Source organism: Gymnoscopelus braueri, assembly GCF_963280865.1.
Source record: "Gymnoscopelus braueri genome assembly, chromosome: 9".
Classification (NCBI taxonomy): domain Eukaryota; kingdom Metazoa; phylum Chordata; class Actinopteri; order Myctophiformes; family Myctophidae; genus Gymnoscopelus; species Gymnoscopelus braueri.
The window spans coordinates 50,138,977-50,154,802 of NC_137610.1; the positions used below are offsets into that span (position 1 = coordinate 50,138,977).

Below are 15,826 nucleotides of genomic sequence, written 5' to 3' on the forward strand. Positions count from 1 at the left end.
ATGGCGTATATTAAGCAGCTTACTTGTACAGGTCCATCGTCTTTGTTTAGTTTCGTAGCGATTCTGTATCGCTCGAACCGCTGTCTCCAGTCGGGCCATTCCGCTGGCTTCTCAAAAGCAAAGTTTGTTGGAGGATTAAACTTGGCCATTCTGTGCTTGTCCTCTTGTCCGGATCACTTCTGACAACATGTAAAGATGGACGGAGTCCTCTTTAAATACAATGAACGTGTTTATTCACATAAAGGTTTGGTGATACAAATAGTACGTCTCTGTCTCTGCGTCTGTTTACATGTAATAGCCAAGGCTGACTTCCTGTCGGCTTGGCGCCTTGCATTTACCGTAATGCCTGCTCTGGGCCGCAGGCGCATTTACTACCGTATATGACAGGTGCCGCCGGGACCCGAGTAATACGCTGGGAGGAATACCGTCGGAGGCTGCGGCAATTACATTGTCACGTCACTCCTGAGATCACTTGCTTTTCATTTTGAGAGGATTGATCCCCCAAAAATCATGTTTTTTCATAAAACGGTTACGTTTTGGGCATTTGTGGTGCCCTCTATGGGTCAAAGTGGAAATTATTTTGGGGATTCGTTGAGTAAACCACCCTCGACATGTGATTCAAATTTGGGATTGACCGGACGTTTCGTTCGTGATTTGTAGCATTTTTGGTAAAACGGGCCCCTCCCACTAACTTTGGAAGCCATTTACGGACGAACGGTAAGGACTATCAAAATACCGTTTGGATATGTTTATCGCATGGGCCCAGAGATCATGTGTACCGATTTTTGTTAAATTTGGACAAAATATATGGGAGGAGGAGCTAAAAGTGTGTTTTGAAGAAAATTCAAAATGGCGGAAAATCTATCCTGACGCAAATGGGCGTGGCCTATATGGGGAGATGCGTCGTGACCCAAGGAATCCAGGTGAAATTTTGATTTTACGACCTACGGTTCAAGAGTTATAGGCCAAAACGTAAAGGGGGCTGTTATAGCGCCACCATGTGGCCGAATGGTGTGATAATTTTTGTAATAATTTCGGACTAAATTATGAACCTCCCCTACAAATATGGTAACTCTAGCTCTTACGGTTTCTGAGAAAAAAATACTTGAATTTGAGTTTTTTCACTTTTCCATTAAAGCGGATGGGGAAATTTAATGCACTTATAAATCAATATCAATTAAACTATTTAACCAATCTCTTAGCAAAATACAAGCACACGATTCCCGCTCAAGACGGTCATTTTGACATATGGCACGACATTGGGGGATAAAAACTGTGGGAGGAGATGCGGTTCAAAGTATTGTTTATCTAGGAAAATAATAAAGCCGGAGGATTACTATAGTCTGGTTGCCCTGTTAGGGCAACCACACTAATAATAATCAATTTATGTAAGTTGAGGTCCTGGGGGTCCCTTCCTAGAGGATAGTAAAGTGGTAAAGTATAGTATAGTGGCTGATGAAACCATTGTGTTACATGTCGTTCATCTGATAACATTAAGGATGTTTTTTTTGACCGAATGGGTTCATAGATCGCATGTCACCAAACCGTTGTAGTGGGATGGGTTAAAAATACAGATTTACCGGCAAATATTAAAGCGGGAGCTCAGCGGCAGAGAAATGACGGGAGGGTTGACATCTATATTATGGACATGGTGAGACAATAAGACAACCAGAATGCACTGTTTGTACTTTCTCCACTGCTTGTCTACTTGGACGTTGCTGTGTTCAGAGATGTGTTCCATCCCAGCTCATAATACTATAACTATAATATACAGAATATTGTGACATTGAGAGCAACAAAAATGTATACATTTCAAAGGGGTTAATGTTGTAAGCGGGATATGGATTGGACTAGACTAGAGCATAACGTTTCAAGACCTACTGACCTGAGCCATAGTGATCCAGCCCTCGCCTTCTCTTCTTAAAATTGTTCTGAGGAAATTCACACTGTTCATTGCAATGATGAATTAGACTGACTAAAGAAAAGTGTTTTAACAGATTTTGGAGCAACGATGGAGGTCTACGACTTCCAGATAACGATCTATATTTGTTTTGGCAAGACAGATCTTACCTGTAGGTGAAATGCCAGCAAACGGTTTCGGACTTTTCTATCGGCTGCGTTGACCATAAATAATGCCGGTCTTTAAGACTAAGGACACGTGTGAGTTGAAATGTGTAAATTATATTGGCTCTAGTCTAGATTCACTCCACAGAATCCAGCTTTGAGAGAGAGAGAGAGAGTCTCTATTATCTCAACCCCCAGCAGCCCCCCTATGACGGGCACACATATCCTCCGCATGACCTCTGCTCAAAACGCTGCTCCCATACTCTCAAAGAGATATACACAAAGCCAACCCAAACCCTAAAGTACACACATTCACACACACACACACACACACACACACACACACACACACACACACACACACACACACACACACACACACACACACACACACACACACACACACACACACACACACACAGACAGACACACACACCCCGGTCCACGTGGGCCGCTGCTTGTTTTGCCCTTTCTGCTCTAAATGCCCGTCCCTCCCCGTCTCTCTCTCTGTGCCCCCTCCTGCCAGCTCTTGAAAGCTCTGACGCCAGAGGAGAACACACAGTGCCAACAGGGCCTCTACTTCCAGGATGGGCAACGGCGCGTCGATTACGTCCTCACCTACCACATCAAGAAGCCCCCCAGCGGGGGGCGCCACAGCCGCCAGTCATCTCGACTGCTCACGGACTTCACCCGAACGCTCCGCCGGGGCGGAGGAGGCAATCGTGGGGGCCGCGCGGCTGGTGCGGGTACGGACTCGTCGGGGGACAAACGCAATCAGCAGCATCAGCACCAGACAGAGACGGCCGCCGGGGGCCCGTCGGGTTCGCCGGGCGGCGATGTGGAGCTGCAGGGCGGCCAGGGGGGCGACACCCCCGACTACCAGGAGGACGACAAGAGGCTCATGAGGGAGGAGTTTGAGGGGAACCTCCGTGACATGGGGCTGGAGCTGGAGTCAGACCAGGAGGTGAGTTAGACGTCCCGTTCTTCTTCTCTGTGTATATATATATACGCTCTTCCGGGAGTTTTTTTACTTCCTCATTCTTTTAGAAGTAGGAAGTCCTTGTCGAGCGTCTATATACGAACACAATTGGCCCGTGTTCGGGGGGGAGGGAGATATCACTGTATGTAATGCTATGGGCTGGGGAGGGGGGGGGGGGGGGGGGGGCGGCACCAGCTGTCCGCAGGGAGTGTTGGGCGGGAGGAGTAGTGTTGAAGGCTCTACGTCCTCCTGGTGGGGGCTCCTCACTGGCAGGTGAGTCAGTAGGATACGACAGCAGTGACAACACACAAATGTGTGTGGAGAGGAATTAATTGGCGTAACGACTTCATTGGGGAGAAAAAGCACAAAAAAAGGATTAGGAAGTCCGTGCCTTACTGCTTCTGTTCACGTTTACACCGTCTGTGTTCGACCTGAGAGAGAGAGAGAGAGAGAGAGAGAGAGAGAGAGAGAGAGAGAGAGAGAGAGAGAGAGAGAGAGAGAGAGAGAGAGAGAGAGAGAGAGAGAGAGAGAGAGAGAGAGAGAATATTACTTCACTCTTGGCCATTTCAAAGAAAAGCATGAAATAGAAACAAACAGGCACACACATACACACACACATGGATGCGCACACAGATACACATGTATACACATTACACAGACAAAGACACTGTGCACACAGGGGGGGAGGATCACAGGACGTTGTGCTTCTGCTGACATCAGCTAGATTAGTTGTGGAATTCCCACCATGTTAAAGTCCCACAATAGTGGTGGGACAATAGTCCTACACACTGTGTTCTATAGTACAGCACCGGTAGAGAGAGAGGGGTGCATGTCTGCATGTTTCAGAGAGTGAAGGAAATGTCTTCAGGATCAATCAAGTATCCATCCATCATACTGTACATTCATACATAAATATATCTCTGCTGTCGGGCAGAAACCAGTCCAACAAATGAACTTTTCAGGAAATGAAAGAAAAAACACAATATTGCCAAAGTTGCCCAAGTTACTCATCAAAGTTGGTGACTTTGGTTGGTGACTTTATTGGTGACTTTATACATTTATACTTTATACATTGTCAGATACTTGAATGTGTCCTTATATTATATTATCATTTACCCAAATACAGCTCAAGTGGAGTTAGGAGGTTTTTTACCATTAATGTGGATATTTGTTTCCCTGTCTGACTTCATCATTCTAATCAATGATGGAAAAAAAAAAACTATCTCCAAAGTTAGAGTTAGGTGGTTTTAATACTTTGCATTGGTTCACTATTTGTAAAACCCACACACAGACTTAAATGGTGTTCAATAGCACTGATTTTTTTTTTTAAGAAAACAAGTTGAAAATGGACATACCTGGTTTCTGATATAATACATACATACGCGCTCGCACACGCACACACGCGCACACACACACACACACACACACACACACACACACACACACACACACACACACACACACACACACACACACACACACACACACACACACACACACAAATACTATATTGCATTTTCAGGGTTAGATCATGGACATACGGTATATCCTGGGTATGTTGAACTTGTTGTCTCCGCCAAGCTGAAAGGCATGGCCGAGACTATGTTTTGCACCTTGTCCGTCTGTCCGTCCGTCTGGAAAATGTTCAAATCAGCTTCATGGTGGCGCTATAACAGGCCGATTCGCGTTTTACCTATAACTGCACCGATCTGGGTGAAACTGTGCACACACGGCCCGAATTTTTCAGATTGGCCTGTATAGCACCATCAGGAGGCAGATTTTTGCAAAACAAATCTTTTACTCCTACAGATTTTGTCCAAACGTCACGCAAATCGGTACACAGTATCTCTATAGTCATGTGATCAAGACGAATGTGTCCAATTTTTCATATTCCATTCTATTTGGCTAACATTGGCTTCCAAAGTTTGCAGGATAGGTCCGTTTTGAACAAAATGCCTCAAATAATGAACGCAGCGTGCTGTGAAATTTTGCACGCACATGCCCACTAAGCCGAGGAAGAAATGTCACCCTTTTCACATTGGCCTGTTATAGCGCCACCAGCAGGTCTAATTTAGCAAAACACATTTTTGGAACAAAATGCCTCATATCATGAATGCAGTGTCCGATTGCCGTGAAAGGCCTAAGAAGAAATGGCACCCTTTTCACATTGGCCTATTACAGCTCCACCAGGAGGCCACAATAACCTACCTGACCTGGCGGAGACCTGTGCTCCGAGGAGCACTTTTTCTAGTTTTAGTGTGCAGTTGCCTGGTCTGTGTACGTAACAAAGTAATACAAACCGTAGGCTGTCCATGCACTGTGCGAATAATTGTCTCAGCCGAAATATTCTCTGTATGAAATGAAATGAAATGAAATGTATGTATGTATATACTGTATGTACTGTATGTACTGTATGTATATGTATGTATGTATGCATGTACCGTATGTATGTATGTATGCACGTATACTTACAGTATGTACTTACGCACGCACGCACATGCGCACTTGCACACATGCGTATGTATGTATACATTACATATACATTAGAGAGAGAGAGTGAGAGAGTGAGAGAGAGAGAGAGAGAGAGAGAGATTCAGTGTTTTGCCAGCACTCCAGTTGCTGAGGATGCCAGCATATAACAGCTGTTTCAACGTATCGCATAACATACCACAAACTGGACCCGTAAGGATACATTTCTGTCTGTAGAATTAACACTCACTCACTTTTGCTGTGCATGCTGTGTTTGTTCGTTTGAGCGTGCATGTGTGTGTGTGTGTGTGTGTGTGTGTGTGTGTGTGTGTGTGTGTGTCCATTCATGTGTGTATAGAATGTAAGTATCTCTCTCTCTCTCTCTCTCTCTCTCTCTCTCTCTCTCTCTCTCTCTCTCTCTCTCGCCCCAAAGCTTTCCCCAAAATAGGGATGCCAGGTTGAAGTTCCTTATGAATTTATGGTTGCAGAGAGAAAAAACACGTGTCTATATCAGGTGTCACATGTCACATGATGGTCAGGGATTGAGATGAACTCAGCAAGTATCTAAAATCAGATTCATCTCCAAAAAACAACAACAACAAAGAAAAAGGAACATCCACGGAAATTATGCGTACAGTAAAAGTCCAGTAATAAAAATTGACTTGAGTAAAAGTATTGGCATCAAAATGTACTTAAAGTGCCAAAAGTTAAAGTACTCGTTATGCAGAATGTCTCATTTCACTAGCTCTCAACGTGTCGCATTGTGGCGCGTTGAGAGCTTGTAGATCTAATATTTTCAAATAGCCAAAGTTTAAATTGGGCTGAAGTGGTTAATGTATGTTTTGTAATAATAATCCAAATCTACAAAGTAACTAGTAACTAAAGTTTTCAAATAATTGTTGTGGAGTAAAAGTACAATATTTGCCTCTGAGAGGTAGTGGAGTAGAAGTCAAAGTAGCCTATAGAAATTTGGAAATACTCCAGTAAAGTAAAAAATACCTCAAAATTGTACTTAAGTACAAGTACTTGAGTATATGCACTTAGTAACTTAACTGGTTACATGTGAACACTAGGGGTGGATTGCCTTCCCCCGAGACCCCCAAATGATGATGCCCCTGCATACCAACCTCACATGACCTCCACACGAGCCTCAGGGCCGATATGTAATGACACCATGCGTCACAGGAGCAGCTCTTTGGAATGTGAGGGTTTCCCTTTTAGTCTGACCATGATATTACCAGTGGTGGAAAAAGTACTCAAGTAAAAGTATCAATAACATGTACTTGAGTAAAAGTACAAACGTTTCGGCTTCAAAATATACTTAAAAGTACCAAAGGTAAAAGCACTCATTGAGCAGAATGTCCCATTTCGCAAATTCAAAATGTATAACAAATATTTTGAAAATAGCTGATCTAAGCTCACAATGTGTCCCATTGCTTTTAGATCTGCTATTTTCAAATGGCCGAAATATACGGCTGAAGTGGCTAATGTATGTTTTGTAATAATAATCTAAATCTACAAACTAGAAACTTAAGTTTTCAAATAATTGTAGTGGAGTAAAAGTATAATATTTGCCTCTGAGATGTAGTGGAGTAAGTAAAAGTACAGAACATTGAAAATACCTCAAAATTGTACTTAAATAGAGTACTTGAGTACATGCACTTAGTTACTTTACACCACTGGATATTACTATATACTCCACAACAGCTACAATGCTCAGGTTACTGTGTGAATATGGCTATAAGAGATAGTAAAATTAACTCCAGCACCTGGTGTACACATAATGTACTGTACCCCAATTCACATTTATTTATAGTCAGGTTTATGATCCAGCTGGTGGCTGTATGTCTTTCTTTAATAGGTGAAACATGTCTGAAGCATTTGGGGGAAAGATTTCCACATTATTTTGTGAATTAGCTATGATAATATAGCAATTTTTTTTGTATCACATCTAATGCATACAAGCTAGCTGAAGGTACATTACAATATCAATAACTACAATGTAGCACAAAACATGATGCAACTATAATATAGTCTTGTGATCAATATGCACATAACTTAGCCTCTCGTAGCCAGACGATATCACACGACACACTGCGTGGATATTAGTCTGGTCCCTATCAACGATAGATTTTTTTCCAAGGGGCGGTTACAAAAAGATCCAAACGGACTCTATTGGTTAGACCTAAACCAATCAGAGCAGTGCTTCCTTGTACGAACCAATCAGAGCAGTGCTTCCTTGTACGTCATTGCTCCAAATAAGGTGATAAGCCCGCCCACATTTGGATACTGGGCTCTGATTGGTCCCTCACGACTTCGGAGGGAGAGAAATAAAATCTCTGTTGAGGGGGGCCAGACCTAATCTGCCGAGGGCTAAAGTGCGATGCAATTTTGCAAAGGCAGATTCGTCTGGAACCAGGCTACACATAACTGTGTGTGTGTGTGTGTGTACGTGTGTGTGTGTGTGTGTGTGTGTGTGTGTGTGTGTGTGTGTGTGTGTGTGTGTGTGTGTGTGTGTGTGCGTGTGCGTGTGTGTGTGCGCGTAGTAATAAATGGACAGTGATCTATAGTGAGTAAAAAGAGGAGTATACAATCTATCCAGAGTGAAAAGCATTTACCGCAGTTTACACTGATGATGATGTCAGGGGAAATCCCAGTGGTCCGTGAGCAAAGGTGCCAGAGACATGAGCGTGAGCAATGAGTCAGTAATAGCCACGGGTCATCAATGTGTCTGTGGCAAGACCTGTCCTGGTCCGTGGTAAATTTGAGATTGTTTTGTTTTTTACTTAACATTATAATGTTCTCATTTTGATCATAAGACCCAATTATTGAATGTCAGTCTCCAGGTTTTCCTCAGAATATGTATGACACTGAATTACTATGACACTAAGGCACATTAGGAGTCCACTTTTTTATTTTCAACACTCATTTGTACACTCTCAGAGTTACAGACCTGTAATGGTCATTTAGGGCTGGCTCTTTAAGTGTTTCTGATAATATTATTGTCCACTCATTTGCACGTCCATGGCAAAAAAAAAAATTGACAAAAATATGTATAGCTGTATAGCTTGTATAGCTTCCTGTATAGCTTCATGGCTACTGGCACAGAGCATTGACTGAATTGGTCCTTTCTGGCATAGCAGGAAGATGAATCTGCCGCTGGAGCTCCATTGCCCCACTAACCCATTTTTGAAGGGGTGGGGAGCAGTGTTAATTTAGAAAAATGTGTAATGCAATGTTTTAAGTTATTCTCAAACACACCTAGCACCTACCTATCTACCTACCTACCTACCTACCTAATACCTACCTACATACACCTACCTACCTACCTACCTACCTACCTACCTACCTACCTACCTACCTATCTACCTACCTACCTACCTATACCTACCGACCGACCGACCGACCGACCGACCGACCGACCGACCGACCGACCGACCGACCGACCGACCGACCTACCTACCTACCTACCTACCTACCTACCTACCTACCTACCTACCTACCTACCTACCTACCTACCTACCTACCTACCTACCTACCTACCTACCTACCTACCTACCTACCTACCTACCTACCTACCTACCTACCTACCTACCTACCTACCTACCTACCTACCCACCTACCTACCTACCTACCTACCCACCTACCTACCTCACTGAATAGAATAGAATACTTTATTGGCAACAATAAAAGCACAGCATCACCAATGGATTAAACACAAAAAGCCAAAGCTTGTTTTCGTTGTGGTCCATCAGTAAAAATACAAAATGTTCAATGATCCCACCAGTTCTTGTGTCTGGTGTCCATTTGATCTTGTCACCCCTCCTTTCTAAAGTATGTTGTTAAAGTCTGTCCCACTCTGACCTCCTCCTAAGAGTAAAAAGAAAAACTCCCTTGCTCGTTCAAATCTGCACTCTGTTCAGAGGAGAGAGGAAATATTTATTTTAAAGCACAATGGATCGTTATCTCCCCCCTTGTTTATCAGTCGGGCCAACATATTTCCACAAATGTCCACATGCTGTATGAGGACAAGAACGTTTATATTCTTCTTATTCTTCTTCCTTCTTCCAGGAAATCTTCCTTGCCATCCAAATAACCAAACCTGGACCAGTCCTAGGCCAAACTTCCTCAACTGACATTCTGGGCCCATAGTCCCATGTTGAATGAACTTTAAAGGAGCTACACCATGAATTAAAAAAAAATATTTGATATTTAATATCATATGGTGTATGTCCCTCAAACCTTTTTCAAAAGGTTTGAGCCTAAATCATCACTCAGATATACTCATCCCAAGTCATTTGTCTCTGGCTTATACAGAACTTTCAGCTGCAATACCAAAACGTCCTCTTGGGCAGGGGGGGGCTACTGAGCAATTCTGTCTGTTAATAAAAAAAAATATTAAAAAAAATTATTTAAAAAAAAAAGGAAAGATTCTGCATAAAAAGAAGCATCTAAGAAAAATACAAAATCGAAAAAAAAACACTTTGAAAAATTTTGAACAATTCCACCAAGTGTTTGAGGTGCCTGTTTCACCCACTTCCGGGGGGCGGAGCCAAAATCCGAGCCCGAAGTATTTGTTCGTAGACCCCCACTTAGGGGGGGTAGAAAAAGTTTCGGAGCGATTCGGGCACTTTTCATTTAACATTGGGTTTGCCATCAATAATGTTTGTGACATCATAAACATTTCCATTCTGAGATCGCCTGTTCAGACACGCCCATTCTGGAAATCCATGAAATGAGAAGGAATGACTGAATTAAAAAAAAAAAAATTTTTTGGGGTACAAGAGACACTGGGGACCCCAAAAAATACAAAAAACCAAGAAAAAAGTGATTTTCATGGTGTAGACCCTTTAAACATTAATAACAAATCAGTAGCAAGCGTTATCACTTTGCAACATTCACAAAAAGGAAGGCCTGAAGGAGCAGAAATGTTCAAATGCTTTGCGTTGGTGTAAACTATGAAGTCCATCACTCTCTTGTCATAAACCGTTTTTGCTAATTTGCTGCCAAACTTTGTACACACCATATTGAGGATATAGGTCAAGACCAGTCCTCATATTTCCCGGCCCCAACCATTGCCGCCCTATGATCTTGATATGTGCTTCATTTGATCTGTTTGTCATTTTATGACTCACAGGCCAAGACTCCAGGTGTGGGTTTTGTGAAGATTCATGCTCCATGGAATGTTCTCTGTCGGGAAGCCGAGTTCATGAAGCTGAAGTTCCCGACCAAAAAAGTAAGAATAATTATATAAACCTATTATTTTGTAATAATGGTTAGTTATCATCCTACTGTATATTAAGGAAAGCTCTGTCAGTTAGTCACTCAGTCAGTCAGTCAGCCTGTCTGTTCTGCATGGTTCTCCTCAATGGGTGCAGCAATTAATCTGAACTTGCACACAGTCATTGAACAGCCACGAAACCCGTTTTTCATTTCCCAAAATGTAAGCTGTTTATTAGCGTTTTTGTGTTAACACCGGAGATTCGGAGTTCGGGCTATGGGATCTGTTCTCACGGTTATGCTCTGTTGTCCTGGTGACAGCCCCGCAGGCTATGGGATCTCTAGCGGCTGCCTACACTTGGCTTACACACACTTATAAAGAACTTTCATTTACGGCCCATGTCCGCACACAGCGTTTTATGAGTGAGATGGCGCTTAGGATATCATCTCATACATAGCACAAGCACGCAGAACGACACGTGCAATGCTCGAATCCCTGTTGTTTTATTAGCACACATAGCTTAGCTCAAACAGCGTCGACATGGGTGCCAACGATTCCATGTCGGGTCATAAATGACTGGGTTGTCACACACACCACACTACAAGCCATCAGGATTAACTCACTGTCCAAAACTTAAACTATACCAAGCGCATAACCAAAATGTCTGAGAAGTGTCTGGACGAGGTTTCCATTCTGCCGCCATGAAGTCTGCATAATTATGGTTTGACTGCGCAGCGCAGGTATGGACAATAGTATAGTAATAATTCATAGCCAACCCTCCTGTCTTCCCTCTCTAAAGGTGTTTTTGTCTTTTGGGGAGACTATAGGTGAACCAAAAGAAACACAAAAGAAAAGAACAATAATGTTTGTTTGTTTTTCATAAACAATATGAATTCAACAAAAGAAAAGGGGCAAACATTTTCAAAAATAGCAACAATAGCCTATCCCATCTACGAGCTCACCACACAAACGTGTGTGTGTGTGTGTGTGTGTGTGTGTGTGTGTGTTCGCGTGCGTGTGTGTGTGTCAGACTTCAGCGTTGTAAAAAGTATTTGTTGAAACTAAACCGTATTTCCAGGCCTAAGCAGACCAGTCACAGACTGACCTATGACCTAATCCCCAGTTGTATGTGTGGGTGATGTTTGATCTTCCAGGTGTACCAGATGAAGCAGTCCAGCAGCGTCATGGAGAAGATCAGCTCGCTGATCAGTAAAGTTCAGGAGCCCCTCCATCCGCACGTGGAGGACACCCAGCGCAAGAACTTCAAACGCCTGTCCTACACCTTCTCTAGAGAAAAACAACACATGTACGTACGTACACACACTATAGAACCACTTCTATAATGTGTGTGTGTGTGTGTGTGTGTGTGTGTGTGTGTGTGTGTGTGTGTGTGTGTGTGTGTGTGTGTGTGTGTGTGTGTGGGGGGGGGGGGGGGGGGGGGGCTCATGCACAGGGGTAGACAAAGTAATCCCGGTAGAGATACCCCTGATCAAATATTAATCAAAACAAGGTTGATTCATGGGTGCTGGGGGCGTGTGTACGGATGAACGCACGCACGCACACACACGCACGCACACACGCACGCACGCACGCACGCACGCACGCACGCACGCACGCACGCACGCACGCACACACACACACACACACACACACACACACACACACACACATTTTAACCATTTATTTATGTCCACATAAAGGATAATACATACAGGGACACAAATATTATAGGTGCAGTAGGGTTACATTCACAAAATCATGGCATATGTTTTCATGATACAATAGGCATGTCACTCAGTACTCTACGGGTATAAGTAACAGCGTCTCCGCCATATATGGCGACTGCCAATTATAGCAGAGATAGCACAATACTTTGCCAGCCTTTTTGCCTCCTTTTTGGGCATCCTAAGTTGTTGAAGCCCTCTAACAACTAGTCTGTGGGTATGTCCCAGGCTGCCGAATATAAAAACAAATAGTCTGCACCTATAACCTAGCTCTGAGATGGTATGTAGGAGTGGTTGGTATTTAATGACCTTGGTCATAAAGGCCTCCTCTAGGCTAAGGTCAAAGGTGCATGCTATCTCTAACACAGACACTTCCCTGGACTCTTCATTCACCACAACAACATCTGGTGTATTAGCTGTCAAAGATGTAAAGATGTCTGGGTTATCACAGAGATGGAACATAGATGAAATGACACGGGAATGTTTGTACATTCTCACTGTAGATGCATGATATTTTGATATGTCCTTCGCTATGAGCTCCACTATTCTATCGTGACGTGCTATGTACATCCCCTTGTATGCATAACAGCCATTCAAGATGTGCGACAGTGTTTCAGTGATCTGTTCTGTGGTGTGGTGCATGCAATGAGGAACCTGAGTGCTGGGGAACCAGATGGATAGGTTGAGTCTGGTGGGAAGAACTTGTAGTCTGGCTTTAACTGTGAACGTGGTGATGTCCTCATTGAGTGCAGTGTTCTTAAGGAATGAGTGTGAAACAGAGTGATCAGCATAGGGAAGACATGCGAGTTTCCCTTGTAGTTTTAGTCCAGTCCAGTGTTGTTGTTGTTGATGTTGGTGTAGATCCATGAGGACTCGTCTGGCACCTGCAGCTGTTAGCAGGTGACTGTGACCAGCAAAGGTGACTGTTGCCCTGACCTGGATATGGGGGTCAGTTATAATGTCCTCTGAGACCCTCACAGTCCCAGAGTCAGACCGCACCCACTCTAAGGACACTCCAGTGCGGGTACAGAGGTCGTTCAGATCTGGCCAATCTGACCAGACCCCAAAACCAGTGGAACGGGTGTCAAGTTTCCCACTGGGTTTCCTCTTAAATCCAAGAAAGTGTGGCTCTGACTCCCTGGCCAGTGGGACCTTACGCCTCCTTAGGTCCAGAAACAGGGAGGATCGAGCCAGCTCCCTAACATCCTTGTCGTCGTTGTTCAGCATTTTGAGGAGGTGGGAAATCCTCATGCTGGTGTAGATCCATTCCACGTTTGGCACCCCGAGCCCTCCCTCCCACTGTGGATGATAGATGATGTCACGGGTGCTGTGTGAGTTGAGTCCAAACCATTTTCGCACCAGGCTCACTGTTTTGTTATTCATCTCACACAGTACTTTCTGTTGAATGTGGACATTGGAGAACAGGTGTTGGATTTTAGAGAGCGCCACCTGTCTGACAGCTTCCAACTTCATAGTCAGAGGCAGTGGACATCTGTCAATCAGGTCCAGCCGAGATGTAAAATCAGACAGGATTTTGTTGACCTGCTCCTTCCATTCTCCTGCGATGTTGATTTTATGTCCAAGGTAGTTGTATATCTCATGAAGAGCGTATACACGCAGGGGTTCCGTTGCTATGGTGAACACTGGGGGTGAGTCAGTTCTTGAATGGTACCACCTGTTCCCTCCACTCCTCCTCTCATACAAGACAGCACATTTTGTGTTCTTAACCTCTAGGCCTGACCATTCTAAAAAAAGGTCTGTCCTAGAGAGCATGTTCTTTATTGTGCTCTCTTCCCTAGAGGCTAATAGAATATCATCCGCGTAGCCCTGTACCGGGTTGGGGGAGATTACACCATGGGGGGCACACACACACACACACACACACACACACACACACACACACACACACACACACACACACACACACACACACACACACACACACACACACACACACACACACACAGGCTTGCCATTTTTCTGCTGAGAAACATTGATGAAGGGCCCACTGCTTTCATTCCGACTTGTTTAGACTGCTGCTGCTCTCATCCTGCTCCTTCCTGTCTCCAGCTCGTCTAAAAAGCGGCAGCTCAAGTTTTAAGAGGAGTTAAGGAATTACAAGATTACATCACCTCTATTTTAAGGCTCTCCTGGCAGGCTAGTTTGGTAATAAAATGTGTCTGATTCAGGTTGTCTTGAATGACCACGACGTCCCTATTCTAGGCACGTCGTTATAGGCATAAACATTTGCCGAAAATAGGCCATCATCCAACGAAAATAGCTCATCTACAAAGTCTTGTAGATCTTTTTGGTATTTTTGATATCTTCGGCAAAGACTTTTGGTGTAGAGAGAAAAAAGGAGGGAACCAAGTAAGCCTATAGACCCCTGGGCCGGTCAACAGACTATATAGTGTTTAAGTGTTTAAAGCTGAAAGCATAGAGCGGCATGTGATTACCGGTTGTGTTTTAAAGTAGTCTTTCCCATGGGTCTATGAGAACATGAAGGAGACATTCTCTGTTTCTCAGTTACTAGTAAACCTACAGGCTTTTGCATTCTTTTTCACGTGTGCTTTTAGGTTGTTTTCATACTTACAGTATGTGCTTTGGGTTTGTCTGTGCTTTGGTGTGTTTGTGTGTTATGTCATGTTGTGTTTATTCACAGGTTTGACCTATCCGACAAAGATAACTTCTTTGACAGTAAAACCAGGAGTTCAATAGTAAGTACATACTGTAACATATAAACAAATACATCAAGTACATAAAATAGAGCCTTTATTTCTCATTTGCTGTAAATATTTATAAAATGATTCAGTCACAATTTGTTATAAATAATGTTGGAAATCCAATAAATCACAATATAAACAAAGATCAGTTCTGATGACAGTGTTTCAACACAAGAGACTAGTGTGCTACAATTGTAAAGGCTTTAGCATTGCTACAGCATTCCTTTTGTTTCCTAAAAGCTATCATTCTGATTGTTGTTATGTTGAATTGAGTTTGATAGCGGGGTCATTTCATGTGTTCTTAATTAATTAATTCAGTGCCTTCATTCACCAGGTTTTTGAGGTATTAAAACGGACAAAATGCACAAAGGCCAAGTACAGCATGGGTAATTCTCTCTCCCGCTTTCTCGATAAATAATTAAATGAATACAGATGTTTGTGGTTAAAGTGACATAAATAGTTAGGCACATGAATCAAATAATTAACCTTTTTGTCCTGTAGGTATCACCAGTATTCTGGCTTGTGGGGTCTACATGGCTGCATATCCTCTCCATGATGTGAGTAACACCTAATAAATTATGCTCAGTTTTTTCACAGCGGCGTGCACCGAAAATAAATATAGTTCACAACGACGCACGACATCGTA

General features: G+C 43.3%; 1 protein-coding gene across 1 annotated transcript in view; it reads left to right on the top strand.

Moving 5' to 3' along the window:
* ano1b (anoctamin 1, calcium activated chloride channel b) overlaps positions 1–15,826 on the top strand; it is a gene marked incomplete at its 3' end in the record, with an annotated part of 124,489 nt that overhangs the window by 76,587 nt on the left and 32,076 nt on the right. Inside the window, exons 4-9 of the mRNA XM_080438215.1 lie at positions 2,591–3,028; positions 10,650–10,748; positions 11,888–12,039; positions 15,120–15,174; positions 15,515–15,566; positions 15,682–15,737. Of these exons, the coding sequence (XP_080294341.1) occupies positions 2,591–3,028; positions 10,650–10,748; positions 11,888–12,039; positions 15,120–15,174; positions 15,515–15,566; positions 15,682–15,737 (852 nt within the window). The remainder of the gene's footprint in view (positions 1–2,590; positions 3,029–10,649; positions 10,749–11,887; positions 12,040–15,119; positions 15,175–15,514; positions 15,567–15,681; positions 15,738–15,826) is intronic.